Source organism: Drosophila eugracilis, unplaced genomic scaffold (assembly GCF_018153835.1).
Source record: "Drosophila eugracilis isolate 14026-0451.02 unplaced genomic scaffold, ASM1815383v1 contig_2154, whole genome shotgun sequence".
Classification (NCBI taxonomy): Eukaryota; Metazoa; Arthropoda; class Insecta; order Diptera; family Drosophilidae; genus Drosophila; species Drosophila eugracilis.
This window is the reverse complement of record NW_024573038.1, coordinates 918,121-944,532: the sequence shown is the minus strand read 5'-3', so window position 1 is coordinate 944,532 and position 26,412 is coordinate 918,121. Positions and strand designations below refer to the sequence as shown.

The following is a 26,412-nucleotide window of genomic DNA, read 5'->3' as shown; positions in this document are numbered from 1 at the left end:
TTAACTATATTAATTGATATACTTGCTCGCAGCGGTAATTTAAGCCAACTGAAGTCGCCTGCCAATGCCAATATCATCAAGCTGACCCCCCTCCCCACTGAGTTCTTACTACTCATCAGCATCCTCAGCCGGCGAGAGAATGGGGGATTTGGAATTGGTTGGGCTTGAGCATGGGTTGGAGCCTGATTCTGGGTTTTCGTTTCTTGATGACTTTGCCCAGAGGCGCGCTCTCTTTTTGGCGCTGACATAAGGGAGAGCGGAGGGATGTCCTCCCACACCCACACTCGCACACACAGGGCAGACTTTGTGCACTCCTGCAGGCAAATAGGCAGGCAACATGGCGGATACGTAATCAAATGTACATAAGGCATCAAACGACGACGTCGGCGACGCCATCAATTCCTAAGCCAAAACAAGCGCGGGCAAGAGTGGGAGCAGGAAAACTCGGAGCTCCAAAGAAGCTCCTGTAGCATACATCAACTGCAGGCTGGCAGGCTGGCAGCCAAGGAAATGGGGCAGGAAGGGAAGGACAAGCAGTGCACAGGAAAACAATTTACAATGCCACCAACTTAACAGGATGTGCGGAGGAGCAGGTCTGGGGGTGGAGTGGAGTGGGTGGACTGCATACAATTTTGGCACTGGCAAATGGCAATAGATAGCTAAGACAGTTGGCAGCAGGAAGGGGCGTGCCACAGAGGTGGGCTCGAATAGTTCTCTAGAAATTACGAGATCAATAGCTCGCTCTCAGCGAGACCTTTGGCTTCATTCATCACCTTTCTTGCGTTCTCCCTAGAGCTCGCTCCATCTAACTCATGGAAACCTGTCGTAGATTGCAAACCTTTCTCAAAGCGTGAAAACTCCGCAGAACTTTGCTGGCAACTCTCCGAAGGCGCATATTAGTAGTCTGTGTATATAGAGAAAGGAGGGATAGCATTTTGATATTCGTGTGATATGTGTAGTGGGCGAGTTGGTGAGTGGGAGAACCAACCCTTTTGCTGTATGTCTGCTGCGGAGTAAATCTGTACACGATGCTGGGCATTAGTCGGCGAAGAAGGGGCAGTGAGGCAGTGTGAGGCAGAGAGGACTGGCAATAAGTTTAATGTGTGCTTCGAGCATATTTTAAGGCTTTTGCTAGCCAGCTGTCAGTTCAGCTGAGTTCAGATGACTTGAGCGGAGTCGGGCTCAGTTTGCCGTGATGACGGTTCCCCTCTATGTACTTCACTGAACTGTCCCAGCTGACGTTGAATTATCATAAATTGCCGAAGTTTGTTTTTGGCATAACAAAACTTGGGCGGAGGTCTTCTCCAATCCTTTCTGCGAATGTGAGTGTGAAAAGTTTCCATCAGGCCAAAATCAGGACAATTAGGCTCATGTTGTGTGAGGGCGTAACGGGTTCGAAGCAATGCAGTGACGGCGACACAGAGTGGAAGGACTTTGCATAAGTTTCTGCCCCGCCTGCGCCTCCTCCGCTCCGCTGCCTCCTCGTGTTTGCTGCATAATCCTATTAAATTCACGTTGCGGCCTGGAAAAGCAAAGTAAACCAACTGGCAAGGGGAGGAGCTCAAAAGGTGCTTAATTTGTGCGCTGCTTTTATTGATTTCCCCCGGCCACCATCCACCATCCTACACACACACACACACACACATTAGGAGAGCTGCTCCGGCTAAAAGGCATTAAAGTCTTGACAAGGCTATTAAATGCTTAAGAGGCAGCGACGTTAATGACAACATCGCAAAAAGGCCAAACCAGGGCAAGGAGCTGTCTGCTCGAGCAGAAGTAGTCGGGCAGACGCGACGAGAGCCGCGCAAGGATTACAATTTACGAGTCCTGCGAACCATGAAGGTGTGATAAAATTTCAGCAATTAAAAAAACGTGTGCGTTGACAACGAGAACGGGACAGAGTAGTAGATGGGGAAGGAAAAGGAGAGGGAGTAGAGAACCGGATCCGGATGGAGAGGTGAGACTGTAGGTGTAGGTGCAGGCAAGTGGGGAAACGCAGCGTCGAGGACCCGCGACAAGTACAACCAGAGAGCCGAGTCAACGTGGCATGCAACTTAAAAAGGAAGTAGGAAATTCAAATTTCTTTGAAGTTCCTAGGGAAATACTCTTTAGGCAATATACTGAAGATGTTATATCAATTTATTGACATAGAAACCAGTTTATAGATTTTTTTTCGATTTTGACTGCTAGAGCTGAAAGTGTAGCATACTTCTGAGGGCAACCATGGGAATTATTCCAAATTCCCTTGGAAAACTCATGTACTCTTCATTCTTCATTCCAAAAGCTAAGAGTTCCCTTCAGTCGACATTGGCGACATTTCTGCTTCTTCTTCGACGCCTTTGTGCTGCCAACACACACAGTCACACCCACACAGATAGCAACACACACCCATAAAAGAAAGTTGTGAGCAGTTTAAACGTCGTTGGCATTTGAGAGCAGCTCCAAGAATATTGCAAATTTATGCGCCTTCCCTTTTTGCATAATTACCCCTCAACGACCCTGCGAAACCAGCCCCCTCTCTTAGCCCCCTTCCGCCCACCGACCACGCCCACGCACACGCAGATTTTGATAACGTCGCTTCATGTTGGGTGCTTGCAACATTGCAGCGCGTATTTTTAATTTCCGTCAGTTGCTGCTGTCTCTCCCTCTCCCTTTTTTCTAGATAAGCGAGAAACATGTCAAGGTATGACTGTATGTACGAATCTATGTACGAGTGTTGTGTGTGTGTGTGTGTGTGTGTGGGTTCAGGTTTGAGTAGATAATGTGAAATTAAAAGGGAAACTGTGCAAAACAGGCAAAACGGGAAAAGGAACTGCGCGCCTGCGATCTTGAATTATGCGTTCCCAGATTACCACCTGGCAAAGAGAGGGACAGCAATGGGACCGCGGAGGAACGGAAAGGAAGGAATATTATCTACGCCATAGATGGGAAATAATTCTACAAAATTTATGTTAAATGTTTCGGCAGAGCAACAGCCAGCGAAACGAAATGAAACGGAACGAGCGGAGAAAAAACTTTTAATTAGCTAACTAAAATGGCAAATGGCAATGGCGCAGGCCCTGAGATATGATTAATTAAATGCCGGCATGTAATTCGCTCGACAACAACACGCGGCGGTGGATCCAGATGATATAAATTGGGGCAAATTAATTGCAACAGCCTCAGGTGTGTGTGCTCGTGGGTGGGTGAGTCAGCCCCTCCGCTTGCGTGTGTATTGTGGGAAATTTTCGATGTAATTAGATGATGGAAAACGCTCATTTTGCTATCTAATGGTTAGGAGTGGTGGGAAGGGGCTCCGGCCGAGGGTAAGACAGATGGATAACTTTTTTCTATGCGCTATAATCTGTCAGCCGGGATAAAACAGCTTGGGAAAGTGCACATCCTGTTAAGTGTGATAAAAGACGGGGCATTAACACAAATAAATCAAATGCTCAGGTGGCATAGGGAGGGAGGGTGGCGTGGAAAACTGACCACCAGCTGGGTGCTTCCTTCTAGATGATGGAGAATGCAATCTTCCGAATGAATATAGCGAAATTATTGAATTCAAAACCAGTTAAGTAATTCAAAACTTATTTCATCTGTCAGACCTTTCAGGCTTTGAGATTTCATAAGCCCGAAATAGTCTAACATCTCAATCGAATTTCGGCAAAGTGGAAACCAAAACGAACCTTTCGATGTTTCTACCACACACAGAAGGTAAAGTGAATATTTGAAAAGCAAGAGCCTTGCTTCCTTTTCCATAAGAAAACAAATAATTAAATCAATAAAATTTTTGAAATATCCACATTGAAGACAACTCCCCGAATTCCATCAGCTTCAATTACGGTCAGAGGGCGGAAAGAGGTTCCAATCTCTCTGCCCACCTCCTCCTCCTCCTCCTCAACCCACTTCACTTTTGACTTTGCCAACATCATCAAAATTTTTGCCAAACAACAAAAAGATGAAGAAGAAAGAAAGCGGTGGATGGGGACGGGGATTGACAAGGGAAGATGGCAGGCATAACGCCCATTTGCAGTCAACTGCCAATATGAAAAGCCGAATCCTTTTACCAGGCACCTAGCCACCCGCCACCCGCCACCCACCACCCTCCATCGACCGCCCAGCACTCAGCCACAACAAGCTGAGAGAACATTTTCCAAATATTGAGCAGGCAGACAGGGGTCATGTTGTTATATGTATAAGAATTTACATACACCCACGGATATCTGGCTTCTGTGTTCGACGAGGCTGGCCAACATGTGCAAAGGAATCGGAGAAGAAATGGGGAAAAGCGGGGGAGGGCATGGAGGTCCTTTCGAGGCAGGAGCCCAAGCAAATTTTTGTATTTTTAAACCGAGAAAGGGTTTGCTCATCTGCTTCTTGCTCTCGTCTTGGCCAAAACTACTTATAGAACTTTAAACTTGGCAACTCTGTCAAAACACTTGGAAAAGCTAAAAGTGCAAGGACTAAGCAAGGAGCAAGAAAATTTAAATTATTTTACCAAGGGAAAAATAGCCAGAAAAAAAAGAGCACATAATGTAATAAATGTACATGGAAAACGTGAGCTCCCATGCTGGGAAAGCTCTGCATTTCTGGGGGGTCAGAGCCCAGAAAACACGGGTGGGGGACTTCTTGCTTAATGATATGAAAATATGTCCGATATCGGGTCCCGAACGAAACACAGAGTCCCTACAAAGACGCAAAAGCTCTGAGTAAATTAAGCATTTTTCTCTCATTTTTCTCGCATTTTCCATTCATTAATCCCCGTTCGCTTTCGCTGCATTTAATTACAGGATCGACACGTCACACGGAACGGCGACCCCGAACCCCTGGTGGATCCTTCGCAGGATTATATGCTGATGCTGGGCTACGAGAATGCGACGCACACGGTCCTCCGGTTCCGACGCAAGCTGGACACGTGTGACCCCAGTCACGACATCGCCATAACGGTGAGTTCAGTCCACCCAGAGTCAACGGTTTAATAGATATACTGGTCAAAGTTTGGCCAGCTCCAAGTGAAATTTATGCCCTTTGGGGAGGAGGAGATGAAGTCCTGCCTGGACTCGCAGTTTATGTTAATAAAAGTTTCAGAGTGCCGTCGCCCGAACTCCGATGATATAAGCGGCTGCCATCAGAAGTACTCAAGTGATTCCCACTTTCCTTTGGGGGAGCGGCTCTTGGGCGTACACTGAGGGAAATTTAGTGGTTAGACTATCACTAGGATTCCAGCAGTATTTTTAGCCTGAAATTTAACATATATAAGAAACTTTCGGTCAGTGATATCCCCTGATGTTGATTTCAAAAGTTATTCCCTTGTAATAAAACAAAATCGAGAGTTGTCTCTCCGTGTAGGGAATGTAGTTCTTCCAGCCTCGGCAATAACCTTAAACAAATATAAACAGTGAAATTTGTGGCATGCTAAGCATACGGAATCAGCCCCCGGCTGTATCCTTTTTCCAGACTAGAACAACAAGGGCCCAGGATCAGGGATTACGGATTAGGGGTTGCATTCGAGCCGAGCAGTTGATCCCTGCTGCCGCTTATTAGCTGCACTCCCGGTCCATTCCAATCGCCTCATATTGGCTGTGCAATTAGCTGCCAAATCTCTTCGACTTCCTTGTCAGCCACCTCTGAGCACTCTGTCAAAGCCACAGAAAGGGATGAGGGGCAGGGCGAGGGCGAACAAGTCATAGTGATAAAAGTTTTATCACGTATAAGTTAAGCGTAAATCTTAAAGAAAACTTTCTGGTTAACTTGAGTAAACAAAGCGCGTGGCGGGAGCTCACAAATGCTTTCCGGGAAGAGGGACGGGCAAAGGACACATATGCCAGACATGGCGACAAGGACCAAAGGGAACCGAATACCCCGGCCACAAAGCGGATTCCCATATTGAGATATAGTGTGCCTCAAGTTTGACTAACCCGACCGAGCGGAGTGGGTGAAAAATGTTATGCGGAGTCGCGCGTGTTTGTTCGCAGACACATTTGGTTATTGCTCTATCTAAACGGTCTTTCCATTGCCCCTTCCATCCTGGCTCCAAGGACTTCTCCCTGGGAGGGAGTGGAGCGTTTTATTTGTCTAGCGTATTAATTGGATTTTGTCGCGTCATCAGCGGCAGGCAGTAAGGATGAGATTGAGTGAGCCGTTCTGGGGTTGGGCTTAGTGGAGCAGGGCTCCCCACCTAACCTCTCGGCCAAATCGCCCTAGACAAATTAGTTTGCAATAAGCCAGTACTTAATGTTGTTGTATCCTCAGCCAGCAGTTGTTGTGGGGCAATTTTGGAGCACAATGCAAAGTTTTAATGAATTTCTGTTCTAGCTGACCCCGCTCTACGCAGTTCGTTTAAGTTTGCCGCTACAATTTACTCTCAAGCAGGAATTGCAAGAAGGGAGGGAGTTTCGGGAGGGCTGCCAGCTTTGCCACTATTTGTACAATCTTGTTACCGTGGAATCCTGAATTTCTAGGAGTAGTTTTGGCTGCCACGAAAGGAGTAACATTTTATTCTTTCTTCAAGTCAGTCTTGAGTCAGTCTAAAGACTCCATAATTCATTTAGGGTTTAGTTCAGACTTTGATAGACAATAAATAAATTCAATTTATTTACTTAATTCCTACATTTAAGTAACTACTTAACTGGGTATCATAGGTTTCGTTACCTCCCCTGAAACTCTATCCCCTTTTATCCTTGAAAAAGAAGTTTTCCCTATTTTGGCTTTGCTTTTGTGCTTTCCCCCAGCTTCTTCACCGATTTCCGCTTTTTCGCCATTTTGGCCAAGGTATTTTGCATCTAGCCCGCCCCTTCAAGTCCACTCCCCCAGCTCCCCGGTCTCCTTCCCTTAAACTCCCCCGCTGTCCCATGAATAAAAAGTAAACTACAACTTGCAGTTTTTTGCATTAAGTGCAACAGAGAAGAGGAGGGGAGGAGTGGCGGAGGGGCAGTGGAGTGGGAAAGCAGAAGCAACCATTTGGCAAATTAAGCGCTGTTTGTTGTGCATCCGGAGGGGGGTTGGGTGAGAAGGGGGGCTGGGAGGTCAGAGGTTGGTGAAAATTAATAATGTATTGTGTGCAGAGCCATTTGCTAGGTTTGAGTTTGGTTTGTCCAGAACTTTGAGGTCAGCGTGCGGGGCATGATTTGCCATGCACTTAAAAATTTATTAATTGTTTGCGTTTCTCCAAGAGCAGCCCCCTCATCTCCCTCCTAGTCACGACCCTAAAACAAACCGCTTTCTTTTCGCGTTTAATGAGCGGCAATTGTGTAAATTACAGCAGAAACTTCCCAGAAGAAAAGTGCTTTTCGGCAAAGAATTTTCCTCTCTGTCCTTGAAGTACAGAACTACTCGAAGCATTTTATCATGTCAGAGACTCCAGCCCCTTCGAGTGCCTTGTCTTTGTTTACCATTTAAGCGGATTTCAATATTTGATCCTTTCCAAAACTTTCGAATCTAATCTCCCTTCTCCCCATATTATGTTTTCGATTTTGTGCCACTTCAAAGCGCACTGAAGCCAGCCATATGAGTTTATCAGTCTAAGCCGCTCAAGTGGCATAATCATTTTAGCTCACCCCGCCAGATCTGACCCGTTTTGCTCCGGTTTTCCCATTTCCCATTTCCCATTTTCCCGAAAGAATGCCCAGAATGAACCCCGCCAGGAGATAGACTCGAGCCGAGCCTGCATATTTAATATACAAAAATATAAATTTCCAGCTGTTTAAGCTCATAATATAAAATCCTATTTTAAATAACTTCCAACGATTTCGAGAATTCCTGCCATCCAGGCCAGAAGCCACCCCGCGACCCACAGTTTTCCAGCGAAAAGTCATAAAAAATGGAATAAAAAATGGTACAAGGGCGCTCGGCGGCGGAGTCAATCAGCTGCTCAACCTTTCGAGTTGCCAGTGCTCAATTAAGCGTGTACAATAAATTCCCTGGCCCTGGAGCAACCCCTATCCGTGCAGGGCGCCCCCTGTACTCAAACATAGAGCATATGTGCTCGGGGAAAGTTCAAAGTTTGTGTCTTGGCCAATTCTCCAATAAATATAAATAAAAATGTTTATTTATATAATTAATTGTATTAGTCGGAGGAAATTGGCCATGCGAGCAACCCTTTTCCCTGGCTCCCCCAGCTCCGCTTCGGGTTCATAAATAAATAAAACTGCAGGGGTTGCGGCGGAACGCATGTTTTTTTGTCGTACGGAAGAGGCAAAAGTAGGTGGTGCTGGGCAGACAAACCGCAAAAACGTCAACCACAATACAAAAATTACAGCCACTAAAAACCGCCAACGACATCGGCGACGACGAAGTTCGAAAATATCAATCGATGTGGGTTCATTTATGTGTAATGAACATTAATGAAGCGCAAAGAGCGTGACTAATAACGAAATTACCAATTGGCCAAAAGAGTCAGACCGCAGTGGATAGATGACGTCACTTTCACCCTACCCTACCCACCATCTTGACCAGCAGTGAAAGGAAACTTTTCGTGGAAAATCTATGAAAAGAAATCAAACATTCCGTGGGTGAAAAGTGTTTGATTTCGAGATAAAGGAGGGGTCCTGCAGAGGTGGAATAATAATAATACTGCGCATAAACCATAAAATGCCATTAAGTGCGTCATTTCGATTTGATTTTAGAGCTCTAATTTTTTATTTTCCCTCTCCTAACTGTGCTTAATGCGCGTGGCTGGAAAAGGGACACAAAAAAGTTGAAATTGCAAAGTTTCCGCTCTGCATTTTCACTGGCTCCGGCTGCGTCGGTCAATTCCAGCTCATTGAAATATTTTTAATGATTTCCTGCGTTATCCCCGAAGTTTGGCACTTAAATCTAAACGACAACTGACAAATGCTGAGTTATGGCTCGAAGTAATCACAAAAGGATTAGGAAGCGACTGTCAGATGAATTTGGCATGCACAGATTGAGATACATTTATCACTCAATATTCCTGCCCCACGCCGGCGCCTGCTTAAATATTCCTCCTAATTTCCCTCCCCCTCAACTCCAAGTTCTTTTTCCGGATTGATAATGAATGGTTTTCAATTTATCTGAGCCTACAATAGGCACTGGGAGTCTTTTTGTCGAGGCTTTAATTAAATTTTCCCAAACTCGCTTAATTGCTCTACGCCCACTGGAAATCGTTAAAATCTTTATGGCCCGGCCCGCCCCTCCCTCTGCCAATGAAAAACCCAATTTGACGAGCTACCCAGAATTGTCATTAAGTAGCCTCCATTACAGCCTTCTCAACTTTTATCCGCTCCTCGCAAGCTTTTGTTCTGATTTATGCATAATAATTGAGTAATTACAGTTTTTAATTCGCCATTGACTTTCATGTTGCATTATTATTATTATTGTTATTGTTGTTTGCTTAGGCCGACAACAAACACAAACAACACAACGGAGGGAACAGAAAGAAACTCATTTAAAATGCTAATTTCCTCTAAACCGGCAAATTATAATTCAGCGGAGACCGAAAGCAACATTCCGCGCCGAAAGTGACAATTAACACTAATTGTCATTATAATAATTTCATATTGTTTTTTCGCTCTTGGTTGTTGTTACCACTACTGATGTTGTTGCTGTTGCTGTTGCTGTTGCTGTTGCGGAGGTAATTGTTTAAACTTGCCACGGCATTTTGCTGTCCTGGCAATTTAAAATGCAAAAACTGGAGTCGGGAAAAAAACTAAGAAGAATGCGAGGGGCAGAAACTTTGCCGTGTGAAGTTCAACCGAGTTCGAAGCCGGGTGAAAATATTGTTTTTAATATAATTTATGTGCCCGGTGCTGGGCCAGAGTCGAAGTAGTTCTGTAATGGAATTATGACCCCGATTCCGGGGTACACCCGGCAACAGAGTCCTCCACGAGATCCCCGATCCCCGATCCCCGATCTGCACAGGGCGCTACAATTTCTGCTATGTGTTTATTATTTTAACACGAAACTTGCACTCCAGCTCAAGGGTTGGGGCAAGATGGAGGTTTCCCCACTTGTAAACAGTAATTTTTGCCCATTAATGGCGGGTCCTTGCATACTCACATATGTAGAGAGTGTTATTGTTGTTTCCCCACTGAAGGGGCAGGGGAGCACTAGCAGGAGTCACAACAAAGCCAAAAACAAAAAGGCAACAAGTCAAGTCGACAGTAATTTTCAACACTTACCAGCGGGCTAAGGACCCGGGGTGCCCAGCACCCCATGAACCCAGAAAACCAGGACCCCAATGGCCATTGCAATTTTTACATCAAAGCAGCGAATTCCTCGAAACGAATCCAACTTGTATGGGGGAAATCCTGTCACAGAAGAGGACAAGAAAGTGGGCTCTAATGGAAAGCCGGCGATTCCGCAGAGAAAGCGTTTTGGGGAACAGACATTCGCAGACATTCCCCTTCCTGGCGCTGACTTTTGTGCAAAATCGTGCCACAAACATGAGCACCAGCACCAGCTCCTCCGCCAGCTCCATCGCCTTGCCACATATGTGTGCAGTTTGTCACGGCATAAGCTCGAGCTGTTCAACTTGGGGGCACGAAGAAGTGCAACTATGGATTCGCGTCACAGCAGAGCGCAAAAACCAAAACCAAAGCACTGACTTTTATAATGAATTATTAGTGGAGTGGTCAGAGGGGGACTGGGGAGGCCCTGGGGTGCGCGGTTGCTTGTGTGGTGTTTGCGGGACTTGCGGTTTCAGCTCGGCACTTAAAAATTTAATAGGGCTGCAACAAAAATACCCGCTTGGCGAGCAACAACCCAACAACAAACAAGAACCCAAACCCGAAAAGAAACCGCTTGGCCTCCGAGCCGAAAAGTATGCAGCGAAATTTAAATTGATTTAATTTTTCAGGTTTTTTGTTAAGCTCGGTTTGCGCGGCGGCCAGCCAGCTGGAAATCCTTTGGAACTTTGTTAGTGCCAAAGTCACAAGAGCAGAACCGAACACTTTTCGCCTCTGCCCCGAAAAAATAAATGCGAACTAAAAGCCAAGTTAAGTGCACAAGGTGGTCAGCATCCCCTTCCCATTAATACAGCGTCAAAGTTCAAGTGGTCGCCGAAAAAATGACGAAATTAACCTTCGGCCAAATGGCAGAGGTAAATTCTCATCCGAAAAAACTCTCAACTAGCCTCGTTCATTAATGCTTCCCGCTCATTACGCCTTGCAATGTTTTTGGCTTTTTTGCAAACCGTTTTATGTTGATTGCTTTGAAGAGCACAATGGTGGCCAAAAAAGCGGAGGCCTGCTATGTACTTTTAGACCCTGGAACACCGTCCCCTTCCCCTGCCTCACAGACTGTTGAAAGCCTCTTTTGCAACACAAACACACTCATCTAAACCAGACCACTTTACACTGGCCGCGCAGCCAAACAAAAATTGCGCATAATTCCGGCTCGGTAAAAGTTTCGAGCTCTGAGCAGTGCTCTGCCACTTCACCACTCCGGCGGAGTTCTAAACGTTCCCCGAACCAGGCCCAGGCCCAGACTCAGAGCCATCCCCAACCCAGAGCTAGTGCCGGCAACGACGTCGTCGTCGTATATTTGTCAAGCAAATGGAATAACCGTTGCAATTGCTACAACGTCAAAGCCAAACAAAAATGTTATTTGCCGCTTTGCCCAAAAATCAAGTACACAACCAGCACGGCACCCAGTCCCACGACCGAGTCCTGCCAGCGGGCAGGGATTGGAGGGGTGAACTGTGGGTTTTGATGTTGCCTGGTACCCGAAAAGTGGTCTATGGGAGAGGGCGCTCGCTGCTGGAGTGCGGCGCCCGCCTAGTCGCTTTATTAAAGTTAAAACCCAGCATTGTCCCTTTTTACACATGAGTTTGCGAGTTGACGAGCATCGAATGAGCGAGCGAATCAACGAACGAGTGCACACTGGCAGGACCCACCAAAGGACTGGGGTACCATCGGCCGGGCACATACAAACGGCAAAGAGATTCGCGTATGCCCAGATTTGCAGCTGCACCCGTCGCAGAAAACAATCCTAGAGTGGAAGGGTAAAAGTTGGCCAGCCGTCCTTGGTTGGGGAAAATGTTCTGGTAGAGGAAAACAGCAGGAAAAACGATATAATTGGTGTTTGCCCATGATGCCAAAGGTCAGAAGTGGAAAATTGTTCTTTTTTTAAAGCTACTTAAAGTTTCCACTAAAGTAGAAATGTCACCTTTACAGATTTAATACAAAGTCCAAAGGCATTCGATTTGCGATGGTTATTGTGTAATTTAAATGTTCTTTCGCATTTAAATTATTATTAAGTTACTTTGGCATTTGGAAAATACTTTCATGGCACTTCCAATTCCTACAAACCCCATCCAGAACATAGAGTATATCCTCGAATGGTTCGCTTTCCGACCCAGACCCAATGGCTCCCCTTTTTTCGGACTGTGATTTTCACGATTCGCGCTCAGATGTTTGCATTCCCCGTGTTGTTTCTGTTCCGGAGTGGGTGAGCTTGGTTCTGGGATTGGTTGATGGTGGGTTGGGAGGCAGTTCCCGAACTGGGCCTGGACCTGGGCTTCATGTTGATGGTGTTGTGGCTCTAGAAGTGCATGTGAAACGTGCACGCCAAAAAAGCCAAAAGCAAAGCAAAAGGCAAACCCAACACAACGCAATGGGAAACGTTTGTTTTAATGCCCTAAAGCGACAAATATTGAAAGAGAGAGCGAAGAGAAAGCGGAGCCTGGGTGCTGGGGCCGAGAGTGGGTCTGCAATACTAAACTCCAGTAGGCGATTTAACAGCCAAAGTAATGCAATGACAAACAAAACAGCCTGCACGGCGAGGCTTTCGGTTTTTTCCGGGGGTTTAAGTGCAAAAACTCGACCAGGGATCGCACATTTCTGGCCATTTTTCCGTCCGAGTTTTGGCAAACGTTTTTCGAGGTGAGCGACGTTTGAGGGGGCCATAAATAACGACCCCAGTTGAGTTGCTTTTCAGCACAGCAGGATATGGCCCGGACCGGAGAGGAGACGTCCTGTCAAATGCAACAGGGCAGGGATAAAAACCAAAAACCAAAACGGCCCGAACTAGGGCCAACACCAAAAAACGTGGAAATCTGCGCATCCTTAGAGCCAAAGTAATTAAAGTGGCAAACGCTGACAGCCAGAGGGCGCCACCTAAAAATCCACAATATATATAAAAGGGATACAACCATATATGAAAACCGCAAACGCGCCCCCATGCCCACATCCACCTCATCCGTTGAGCTGTGCAAAACCAATTTGTTTATAAAAATATTAGACCACATATTGCGGGGGTTACGGGGAAGCTCTGCTGGACGCCATAAAGTATGCAATAGTTGCCTGACCTGTGTAGTTATTTTATTATATTATTTATGGTCAAATGGCGAAGTAAACTTGCATTTTTTCGCCCCGCGTTTTCCTCTTTTCATTCGGTAAACTCTCTGAACAAACTCGGTTAGTAAATTCATTTTAAGCCAAGAGGGACTGGTCATCCGCCCGTCGGTGTCTGTTTTTTTCCGCTCATACCCTGATGTAAGCCAAATACCGCGCTAGTGACCAAAGCAACCGCAAAGTCCGAGCAACTAAGACACATCCACACACACACACACACAAACACACACACGGACAGGACATCCACGAAGAACACAGATACAGACACACACAAAGTAACCGCAAAAAAGTGGTCAGTTGGCCAAAAACTAAACGAAATGTAATAAAGCAACGGATATGCCAGTTTGGCTTGAACCCCACTCCATCAGCCCAGTCCCCTAGTCCCTTTATCGGAAAAGAGGGGCCATGGATATGAGAAAAGCATTTGCAGCGACTGCAAACACAATAAATGAATATGAATTAGGCAGCGGGGGGAGCGAGGATAGAGGGAAAAATGGAAAAGAAAACCGATACAAATGTGCCAGTAATATGAAAGGAGTCTCTTGGGCTACGAAGAGAAACATCCGGACGGGTTGAATAGCTTCAGCATGTAACCCTCATACGGATGCATCTACATCAAACATTTTCCCTCGATTTAAGCTTAATTAATTGATTCAATTTGGAATAAAAATGTGGAGAGATGCTGAATAGAAAGACCTAAACTAGTTTCAACAAGTTTCTGTAACGAGAGTCGTTATAAATTATCGATTCCTTTCTTTGCGGTTTAGTCTATTTAGCCAACATATTCCCAATTTAGTTTCCCTAATGAATCACATATCTTTACGGCTATTTACCACCGCCTGCTGTCGTCCGTTGGCAGTGCTTCAGTTGATTTATAATGTGAACTATATTTGCCTGGCCAGGCACTTTCCTTTGACCCATTCGAAGCTGCCGTCTTGTTTACAGTTTTGTCTTAAGCTTCTTACGGGTGGCAACTTTAGTTTCATTTGCCAAATCCTGCACATACTTATGTCTATATCAAGTATTTGCTGCAATAACTTGCGCTGCATTCCTCTCCAGCATTCCGTTCCGCATTCAAATACTGCCGCCTTTGTCCACTCAAAAACATTAATTTTCCCCACAGCAACACAGCCACACAGCAGCAGCTTAAGCAGAATTTTCATTTGCACACACATACACACAAGTAAACGGGTGAGTAAGTGGAAGAGTGAATGAGCCGAGACAACACCTGCGGGCACTCTGGGGAGAAACCATATTAGATTTGTTAATTTAAATGCAATTGCCAAAAGCAGTTGCACCTTGAGCCAAATGGCCTTTGCCTTCCTACCATAAATAAATCAAATTAATGTCAATTGCAACGAAAACAACAGCAGACGAATGTGGAGTGCCAGGACACAGGCATTCTACTCAAACGACTCAATTTAACGAAACAAAAATCATTAAGCCATTTAGCAGAGATGTAGAGAGTGCCGAAAAACGATTACAGACATGGGACAGACAGACAGACGTGGCCCTGATTTGTTCGTTGACTTCTTATTCTGGCCAGGAGCCCACCTGTCTAGGCCTCCAGCTGTGCCCCAAGATGCTTGGATGTGGGCTTGGATCCGATTCAGGTGGCTGTCAACAATGTGCAATGATTTCTCTCCGGTCGAAGGCAATCACAGAGTCTGACACGGCAATTAGACTGCAACAAAGGGGGTCAGGGGGCTGACCACTTCTGCCTATTAGTTATTGAAATCAGCTGTCAGAAAGTTCCGAAAATTGCACAAGTCCCAACTGATGGCTGGAATGGCATAAATGCCACAGCTACAGAACCCTCTGACGCACACTGCTCGAAATCGAGGAAATGTCGACCGAAACTTTTCCACGTCCGCTTAGGAATCGAAGTTTCCGATGCCATTTCCACATGCAAAATTGATATTCAATGGGCTTTGGCGAGTGTAGAGTGGCTTAGAAGAGCAGATTCCTCGACAGGCACTCACAAAAATGGCCGACGTGACCATGGTAACCTGTTAAGCATACACACTAGGGTGGACTAAAGAGATACATATTTTAAATTATTTTAAACTTAAAATGGAACAAAACTTTAAGGAGCAACAAAGATATATGTCATGTTGTATCTATCAATTTTGCATTTTCAAAGTTCAAGACACATGTTAGAAAACTCTAAGAGTCACCCTAATGCATTCAGATGGACAGATACACATATGCAAAGGACACGGGTTTCTGGGGAACGGTTGATTTGATCGCCGAGCGAGGAGAAAGAAGAGCAGAATGAGACCGAAGGACCTCAGCTGCTGCAGAAAGTTTCCACAATACCAGTTGCCCATTCGCATTTCCCCCGCTCGAGTGTGAATTCATGTAAATGTGTGCGAGTCCTGTGCCGCATTTGTTTGCTCTGTTTATAATTCAATTGTAAATGCATTTCAATTACGTGCACATTAAACAGGGCCAGCACAGACAAAGTTTTCGGTGTCGGACCAAGGACTCCGACTTGACCACTGGGCCAGGCCAGGCCAAGACCACGGCCAGGGCCAGGGCCATTACCACGGCCATTGCTGGCCAGAGTCTGAGCCAGAGCCAACTTAGCGAGCGGAACACGCTCCACATTTAAGGACAATTGCCCCATTATGGGAACGCGTTGAAACGGCAAAATGAAAGTGGGCAAAAAACAAAGAAAGGAGGCAGGAGGATGCATCCAGGATAACAATGCCATTAACAACTACTACAAATGGCTCTTAAAGGTGCAATGTGTGAACGAATGCCAACGAGCGAGCAGCCTAGAGTTTGCTGCGGGCAGAAAATAAGAAACAAACTGCAATGATTTGCGAGAGAACTTTTAGCCCCATCAAAGGAAATGATGAAAGCAGTTTTCAAAAAGTTGGAAAAGCGTTAAGAAGAGGTTGAAAGCAATGCATTCTTGATAATGTAGGAGCAGTGCTAGTTAGATCAGCTACTCAGGCTCTAAATACACTAGGTAGGTCTTTTAGTAGATTATGGCAATTACCTTTTAGTGTTGTGTCTGAGCAAGAATTTAGAGGCGTAAAAAGTAATGATCTTTTAAATTTCCTAGGCAATTTATGCTGAACAACTGTTTCGATTTGGATCTGTCGACATCGGCAGCATTGTTAACAAGGCTTAATTGAATGTGAACTGGGCCAAAAAGTCGCAACGACTCTACCGACTACTTGGATCATCGACGGGGGGCTAAAGCCACCCCGATTGCGTTAAGAGCAGTGGAAACCTGCCCAGTCAGAGGTTAAATGACCTTTGGAGTGCACTTAACCAGGCAGCCAGGCTCAGCCGAGCGTTCCCTGCCGTTCCGTTCGAGGCTGTGTCTATGTGAGTTTGTGGGTCCTGAGCACTGAATCCTGAGTCCTGCAACCCTCGCAAGTTTTTTGGGCCGTAACCAAAGCCACTCTAATGAGTCGTCCAAGTCCGAGCTCCAGTCCAGTCCCGCCGCATTCACAATTAGCCTCGAGTCCTTGTGGCCCTGCAGCAGTCACTAAAGTGTAACCTGTATTCTTGACCACATTCACTGCCCTTCCCCGATCGCCCCGTTCGCCCTGTCCACCCGGTAAACCCTGCCCACAACATCGTCATCGTCTTTGGCAATTAAGCCTTGGCCGACCGTTGACCACGGCAAATGACCGCAGCCAGTTTGCTTTCATTAATTTTTGGTTGTAATCCTTGCTGAAGCTTTTCATTTCATTTTAGTTTTCGCCTCGCAGTTGTTGTTTCACTGGCTACGGCCGGCTCTTTCCGGACTTTCCGGGCTCTTCCTCATCATCCTTGTCGTGCGTGTGCATAGTTCGGTGCACACTTTTTCACACTTGGTCGTACCTACTGTGGATGCCCAGTACGAGGAAGGGTTGTATGGGTTGTGGGTACGAAATCAGAGAATCTCCAAATCTATAATCTCTATTTTTGGCCTGGAGCTAGAAAGCTTTGACAGATTCCATTTGGGAAGCCCAAAGTCTATATAAAGTCTATAAAGATATCAGTGTTTCATGTAAAAAACCTAGAAACTAGAATTTTTAGACTTGATAGTGATTAATCATCTCCGATATATCTGTAGTTTCCTTTTACCTGATATACAAGGATATATCTACTTGTCTCATCACTTGAATAGAACCCATTATAATGTGAATGCAGTCACTCAAATCGAACCCAGAGACTCTTCCTGGGATACTAAATAATTACAGTTTGCATTTCCCCGTTCTCTCCATCGCCATTGCTTTGACTACTCAACCATAGGTGGCACTTTGATGAACTCTCATCGGCCCTCAATGCACTGCCATTGTTTTGCCGCCTTTTGCAATCCAAATCCCTTTCAGCTCGCAAATTAAACAATTTACAGGTCACTCCGGAGTCCGGAGGCGGCGATGACCCGGCGACGGCCTCTTTTTTCTTTGTTGCCGGGGACTGACCGTTGAGTTTTTTGCCACAGTGGTCATGTTTTTACATCTGGGCCATGTCCAGGTCCAGTCAGCTTCGGTAGCCTCAGCGTTAATGACTTTTGTGCTGCGCCCCTCCCATTTGTCGGCTCTCCTCTGTCGCCTGACCAAATGTTTTAAAACTGGCCAGCAGTTTTTGCTGCTCCTGCAGCTCCTGCTGCTTCTGCTGCTGTGCTGCTGTTATTGTGGGTTGTTGTTACTGGCGATTGCCGGGCGGTTAGTGCGCCGCGTTTGCTACCGCCCGCAGTGTTTGCCAGGACAGCCAGGACAACCGACTCATTTGTACAGGTTTTTTACACACTCCGCCTCGTTCGGGTCGGTTGGGGAGTGGGGACAGGGGAAAGGGGAAAGGGGAAAGGGAATTGTTAATTAAAGTATTGTCTCCTCGTTGCTGGCAAAATGAACAAGTAGAAACAAGGACCTGGCCCCACTAGTCCTGCCCAGCTCAGCTCGTCCTGGGCCGTCAATTGTCGAACATGGTACTCTACAGTTCCACTTAACAGCTACAATGGGCACTTTGCCACAATGAATTCAAATGGATGCCCCCGACGTTCGTTTTTTTCACTGCACCACACTCACACTGCCACCGACACTCACGTACACACACACACACACCCAAAGTGCTACATGTGTTGTTATTGTTGTTTCTGCTGTGTCGCTGCACACACACGTGGACATGACGTGCACACAATGACAGCTGACTGTTGGCTTCCAAAAGTCCCGAGGCCATGGCAGTCCACAAACGAGAGTTCGGAGAAGGTGGCGGAGGGGATCACTGGCTAGCCCGGGGTCAGAGGTGAGTCACGAGGTGCTGGGGAGTCGGAGGACTCATAGAACAGGCCGTGATTCTTTAATGACTGCTTTAATTTTCGGGCTTACCAATTAAAACTACGTGGCCAATGAAAAATACATGCTAGGACTCGGGCCCGGAGCTCGAAACATAATACAAAGGCCAGAAGAGCACAAGAAGAGGAATCCCCCAGAGAAAGGGTCGGGGAAAATGGGAAAATTCCGTTGAGCTAGACGAATGTTCGGGGGCAGCCACTTGAAGTGTAAATTGGTTGCCCAAAGATGCAATTGCGGAGTGGAAATTGCACAAGGGCAGCTCGGTAATGTAATTCGGCTAAATGCACCGAGCGGACATCTCAAGTACAGTCTGCCAGTGAAATTTGGCAACGGCGGCTGCCCATAAGTGCACTAGCTGGCGCTAGGCGGCGCCGAATTAATTTGTTAAATGGGAATTAAATAAATGAAATGCGGTCACTCGGAGAGCCAGAGGATCACGGAATAGTGGCCAACAACGAAGATGAAGTAGCGCATATTTTCCCCACCCCCGGGTTTTCCGGCTGAAGTGCGGCAACGTTTCCGGTGAGCTGCAATTTGCACCATTAACCCGCCATCGACAATGCCCAACTTCAGCTTCCGACTGCAGCTGACCAAACATCCCATCCACCTGCTCTCTGGCCAGCTTGCCAGCTCTGCCCACAGGCAAACATCCTTGCTTCCTTCCTGCCCTGTTGTTGCCGGCTGGCCAACTTGCAAGCGCGAGTTCCCTGCTTTTTTGCCAATGTGTACTTCATTTAGCAGGCGAACCTTGTCCAGAATAAACGGTGGGGAACGAACGACCGAGAGAGGCTTCCGGAGCACAAGGCATGGGGCATGGGGAATGGGGCATGGAACATTCCCAGCCAGACAGTGCATCCGTGTACACGTCAGCAACGACATTATTGCCGCTGTTGCTGGGTTGTTGCAACGCCATTATAACGCCATTTCGACAACCCCACCTTGACCACCTCTGGCAACTAATTTTTTACACATTTCTCATTTTTCAACCCGCCATTATCCGCTCTTCCTTTGCAGAACGACACGATGCGCCTGCTGTACATGTACCACGCCCAGGATCCGCCGCACGGCTCGGTGCGTCCTGGCACCCTTCCGGATCCGGCCCGCGCCTTCCGTCCCTACCGCCCCATGGTCCTCATGCAGCGCGCCCAGCTGCCGATGCCCTCGCCCACGCACGACGAGCGCGTGCGAGTCCTCGAGCTGCGCAACGAGGATGTGGAGCTGCCTTCCGGCGACCTGCCGCTCTTCTGGTGCAAGATGTTCAAGCTGGAGGACATCAATCGCAAACACCACCTGATCCGGGTAAGGGAATTCGAACCAAAGCCCCAGATACCCAGTGAACGAGGCTCTACTAAGGTCGTTACTTTAGGTAGTCATGTAGGGAAGATAACGTACTTAACATTTGTTTATGAACAGTTCATTTTAGTTTGAAGTTCCAATCTAAAACTATTTAAAGTTAAGAACTGGATTACAATGTTTTTTAAGAGTAACTAAAAGCCAAAAAGACAATGGAAGTGTTGGAGTCGGAACTCCTGCCACATCCTTGAAATACTTTCGCCGGGGTGCAGCACTAAACGATATTAAATACAATGCATAATTAAGGCCAAGTGCAGTGACGCGTCCTGGCATTCCGCTTTTGTCTGGCAGTTACTGCCCCGCCTCTCGGCCCGCCGAGTTCTGCAGTTCTGCATCCTGAGCTGCCGTTGTCTCTTGGCCTCGGCATAACCAAATTGAAATATTAAAAATTTATCCCCGTCTCGCGCGCCCTATCTTTCCCACAATGCACATCATCTCACTAACCGTTGTCTCTCGACCTCCCCGGTTCATTTTCTTTTCATGGCTGGCAGTACGAGCCGATTTATGATTCATCGTCCAGCGTGCACTACTTGCAGCACATAACGCTACACGAGTGCCAGGGTGCCCACGCGGAGCTGGAGGAGATGGCACGCGAGCAGGGCCGCCAGTGCCTCGGAGCCCGGTCCATTCCGCTGGCGTGCAATGCCATCGTGGCCTCTTGGTCGCGCGGCAGCGAGGTAAGCATAAGCATCCGAGAACGGAATCGCAATCTCCGGCCCCAATACTCCCCCTTTCCCCCAACCTCGACCCCCAATACCCTCTACCATTTTCGTCATAACCATAACCATGCAATATTAATTTAACCTTCGCAAATGCTTCCTTTCAACACGAAAAAAGGAGTCAGAGAACCCATGGCAGAATGCCTACACGAATATTCGATTGCCCTTCTTTGAAAGAGAACTCCGAAGTTAGGTCTATGAAGCACTTTATCTATAGAGCACCACCTCTCTCTCGAGATTAAAATATGTGCTTATTTATGCTTAATTTAAAGTTACACCAGTACCTTTAATTTAAAGAATCTGCCTCTTCTGATTAGAGTTTTGGGATGCACATCCCAGAAAAATCCCCATTAAATCAAAAAACTGATTCTGATTAACTCAAATTTACAACCATGTCAGATCTGTGAACGTGAGTCCTTCAGAGAATGCATACCCCCACTTCATGGAGAGTATACCGAAAAAATAAATACCTTGGCCCTATTGGCCCCTGACCTCTCCGCCATGGCTCATGTTTTTGTTTTTCGAGGAGCAGTTCCGTCGACTCAGTGCAGGGCTTTCATAATTTCATCAGAAGAGCGCTATAATGCAGTGGCATGTTATGGCTGCTGTCCGCCAGGGGCGCTCGGCAATGCAATTGAATGGCAATGGTCGAGATGGGAGTGTGGAGCTGAAGAGGAGGGCTACGGCTCCTCCGATGGCTGCATTTAAATTGCACACGGCCATGGCATCCACTTCCGCCCTGTTCAGAAAAAGGAGGGAAAGAGAGAGAGGGAGCCCCCAACTTCCACACAAATATATATACTCATGTGCGAGTATAAAAACAAACACTCAACCCGTCTTTGTATCCCTTTTTTCCGCCGTTTGCTGACATTTTTGGGCTTTCTTTTCGCAGGGCTTTACGTATCCACACGAGGCAGGCTACCCGATCGAGTCGCGCCAGGCGAAATATTATTTAATGGAGACCCATTACAACAATTTGAGGCCCGACTTTGCCCAATTGCACGCCAGACAAATGGCGGATAATTCGGGTTTGAAAATCTACTTTACGCACGTCCTGCGACCCAACGATGCCGGCATTCTGTCAATCGGTAAGTATATCCTCCTCCCCCCAGATATATGCATATACCCCATATATATATATGTATATATGTATATGTGGGGTATGTGGCAATATAAACTGCAACTGGGTGGGCTAACGGGAGCGAGTGGGAGAGCAGCTGCTGCCCTTTTGTATATTTTATGCGACGGGACTTGTACGAGTGCGAGTGTATGTGTATGTGTGTATATGCAACTCATGTCATGCAATTTATGAGATTGCCGAGTGGACTAGAGCCGCCACGGATGGGTGTGGAATGGCAGGTCTAACCGCATTGGTGGGGCTAGTAAAACAAAAGCTTATGACTTTACCCAGCTTGTCCGAATGCGGTTTAGCCGGGCCCGAGAGTGGGTGTTTCCATGTATCTGCTGCGTGTTTGTGTGTGTGTGTGTGTGTGTGTGTGCCTGGGCTGTCTGCAAAAACAGCCATAACAACAAACAAAAGAGATAAATCCTGGGAAGGAGCAACCAGACAGCAATTTAACTACCTTTTATCCACCATGAAAGTTTATATCGTCACAATTTTAATACGTCCATGCCTGTCAGACAATGGCATTCTTTTTGTTTAGCTGCCCCAAATTGCTCAGAAATAGATTTTCATTTTAAATTTGGCGTTCGCCGGACATGGACATGCTGGCACACGCATCCAAATCAAACAACTCCAAGGACCTGGCATGTGTCTGTAGTGGAAACACAGCGGAAAGCTCAAACTTTCTAGCCAAGCAACTAAATAATTCAAAAAGCAAAAGGTTAGGTGCTGCCCGTAACAGTTCATTGTGGCTAGTTGCAACGAGGGTTTCTTTTATAGTTATTTGGATATGCAACGTTTCAGGGTAATAACTAGTTAAGAAGCCTTACTTAAGTAACGAAATGTATCGCCCTTATAACTTGATTCAGGGATAACCATTTCGAGTGCTCAAACACTCTTTATTAGTCAATCTCCTTGGCAGTCGTTGAAGTCACCGTGGTATCCCCGACGCTTTTCTCTTCAATTATCACATTTTCCAGCTTATCCACCAGAGGAATACTTTCGACTCACCGACCGACTCTCGATTGGAAAACCCACAAAACAGCAATTTACAAGCACCTTGCTGTGCCCACTCTCAGAATTTCCCAACCCAATGGCTAAGCGCTTTTTGAGTACTTCTCAGCCACACTCCGCTGCACCACCCACCCGTATCTGCCGTATCTGGGAAAGCCCCGAACGAACCACCTGAAAATTCTTCAGGTACTCAATTTTTTTATATTCATTGTTCATTGCGTGGTGGTTCGTGAGCAGGCCGAGGATAACTAAAATACTAATTTCACTTTAGAATTTATTTCTATTTTTCCTTTTGGCCGTGCCCGGCTGTTTCTTCTGTTTGTTTTTGGCATTTTTGGGTGGCTGAGATGGGAGGAGGCAGGAGGCGGGAGCCGTCGTTCTGTCCTTCCTGCTGCTGTTGTTGTTGCAATTGTTATTTCACTTTTGTTGAGAGTCACGCAAACCAATATAACTTTTCCCCAACCGCACACAGGGACATGGCCAAAAAGGCGAGGGAAATGGAGCAAGAGAAAGCGGGGGAGGGGCAGAACTTCGTCTACTTACATTTCTCCCATCTTTTTTTATTTTTTGAGTAGGTGTTGCCAAAACTTCCGGAGTAGAACGCTGGAGCACAGCGGAAAACAGAAAGAGAAGTGGATTAATACATCTTGATAGAAAAATACGAGGTGTGTTCAAAAAGTAAGGTGACTTTTCAAATTTCGCGGGCAACATATTTTCGATTATCGTTTTTTTTGTTTTGTTATATTGGTACACTCTTCCCTAACATCTGTACCAAGTTTCAATGGAACATCCTCTTTTGTTTGGTTGTGAGAGGCGTAAAGTTACAAGTTGTTTTGCGAGCTCGGCGATTTTTTGCTTTTTTCGGTCTTGGCTCGTCTGGGCTCTTCCATTGGGACGATTGGGCTTTGGTTTCGATATCATAACCATATACCCATGATTCGTCACCAGTTATGACCCTTTTGAGTAAATCTGGGTCGTCGTTGACGTCATTCAACAGCTCTTGAGCGATGCTCATGCGACGGTTCTTTTGGTCAAAATTCAGCAATTTCGGAACAAACTTCGCTGACACACGACTCATACCCAAAACGTTTGAAAAAATTTCATGGCACGAGCCAAGCGATATACCGACATCTTCAGCAACTTCTCTGATAGTGATTCGACGATTTTCCAAAACAATTTTCGTCACTGCTTGAACGTTTTCATCAGTTGTTGACGTGCTTGGGCGTCCAGAGCGAGGCTGGTCATTGGCATCTTCCCGGCCATCTTGGAAGAGTTTGTACCACTTGTACACATTTTTTTTACTCAGAACAGTTTCACCGTATGCCACTGTCAACATTTCAAGTGTTTCAGAGCACTTAATTTTATTTTTTACACAAAATTTGATGCAAATCCTTTGATCCATATTTTTCGATAGCAAAAAATCGCCGAGCTCGCAAAACAACTTGTAACTTTACGCCTCTCACAACCAAACAAAAGAGGATGTTCCATTGAAACTTGGTACAGATGTTAGGGAAGAGTGTACCAATATAACAAAACAAAAAAAACGATAATCGAAAATATGTTGCCCGAGAAATTTGAAAAGTCACCTTACTTTTTGAACACACCTCGTACAATTTGGAAAAGCCGAAAACAGAGGAAAATTTCAGAATAATCCGGCGCCTCTGTGGGCGGGAGGACGAGATCCGATTCGGTGGGCTTTAGGGACGGCGAAGCCAGACGGCATTTGCCATTGAAATATTTAATTGGAATTTAACGCATACCACGCCACGCCACACCCACACACACACACACAGAAGTCAATAAATAAAAAATGAGGAAAGCCATAGCGAAAATAAAATGTTGGCTACAATTTTCTCCTGGTTTGCTATAAATTGAATTAAGGAGCGCAAGGATTCGGGCCGGGGAGCTAAAGCCAAAGCTCTCGGGCCCCACACGCATAAGTAGCTGCGAAATTGCTGCGTTTCCGGTCTGTTTCCGTCCCTCTCTCTTCCGTTCTCGGCGGCTGGGGCAAAATTTAATTTCAATTTAATTGGTTATTGATATAGCGCCCTGGTGTATGCAACGAATCTGTGATTAATGTTGCGGCTTGGCGAATTTTTATGGCACCTTGGAGATGGGAGATTGGAGTTGGGAGTTGGGAGTTGGGAGTTGGGAGTTGAGATGTGGGAGTAAAGATCTGGAAGGTGGGGCGGAACAAATGAGGTTGGGACATGTTAAGCCCGCTTGGGGATTGTAATCTGCAGCTCAAAGCTTATCGAAAAATGAGTGAACATCCGCTGATCACCCGCAGAGTGGGAAATGTATGATTCGGTCTTCACTTATGGGCAGAAAGTCATTATCCAACGAAGATATGAACTCACTTCATTGTTTTAAATGGTTCATTATGCAGATCTTAGACATAGTCAAACTTCTTCTAAAATGTTTTGAAAAGAACATTTTATATCTATTACCATCAATGCTGAAAGTACCCATAAAAGCTTCCTCATGGATATGAAAATGAACTTGGAAATGAACATCCAAGATATTAAGTATGAATATTAAGTACTGCCAAACCATTTGCATAACTCCATTAAAGCACTGAAAAAGAATACATTTCATTTATACTAAAACCGAACCGCTTTAAGCTGCCGCCACAGAGTTTATCTGACCCAAAAATGTTTTGGGGAAATATGATTTGGGGGCCAAGTTTCAGTCAGCAGTTTCGGCGTCGAAATACACAAATAAATTGCTGATATCTGTGTCTCCCATGGACGCTAATCAAATTGTTTCGGAATCGGTAGTCCCTCTTTTCGGGACATAAAGTGAGTGAGCTGACGCTTTGACACAAATTGCCATTTAAAATAATTAGAAAAGTTGCAATCGGACATTTTTGCATTTTGCCATTTGCCGTGTGCCGGCTGTCAACATGCAACTGCCTGCCACCCCGACCCGACCCGACCCGACCAACTGCCAACTGGATGGCAGCGTTAAATATCGATTTGGAAAATATGTGTAGTTATGAATTGCTAGCGAGCTTGTCCCCGCCGCGCTTTTGGCCAAATCAAATAGAAATAGAGCCAATCCAATGTCCCCTGCCCCCGCCCGGCCCCTCTTGGCTATGCCGGCGAATTTCGTCATGCTTCGCATGGCCAATATTGAATTTTGATTTAATGAATGGAAATTCGCAGAGACGCAATGGGGGGAAGAGAGACAGAGACAGGGACAGAGATTCAAATGAAATGAATCCGAACGAACGAATCCGAATTTGAAACTCTGATGGCCATCCATTTCGCAGCGCAGCTCTCTGGCGCTTTGATAATATTCAAATGGACTGATCGAATTGAAAGTTAATGGAAATCAATTAAAGGATGGCCGCAAAACTTTTGCCTACTTCCGTCGAAGTGTTCTAAAGAAGGCGGGCAAACGGAAAAACTTGCTAAGCGAGAGCTCAGCGTTTCGGGGTTTCGGGGCAGCTCGCATGAATCGTAATTTTCAATTAAATTGATGATGGGGGAATTTCGGTATCATAAAGTCCTGCCACGCGCATGGTAGATTGATTGATTTTGCTCGCGTGACACTTTGTAAAATGACCAAAAAATAGGAGCCGAGGGGAGTCGTTTAGGTGG

At 46.1% G+C, this 26,412-nt stretch overlaps 1 protein-coding gene across 1 annotated transcript in view; it reads left to right on the top strand.

Annotated features, from left to right (window-relative positions):
• The window catches only part of LOC108108765 (MOXD1 homolog 2), a 110,670-nt gene that overhangs the window by 67,447 nt on the left and 16,811 nt on the right, over positions 1–26,412 (top strand). The window contains exons 3-6 of the mRNA XM_017216932.2: positions 4,773–4,928; positions 19,613–19,897; positions 20,443–20,628; positions 21,563–21,758. Coding sequence (XP_017072421.1) covers positions 4,773–4,928; positions 19,613–19,897; positions 20,443–20,628; positions 21,563–21,758 — 823 coding nt within the window. The remainder of the gene's footprint in view (positions 1–4,772; positions 4,929–19,612; positions 19,898–20,442; positions 20,629–21,562; positions 21,759–26,412) is intronic.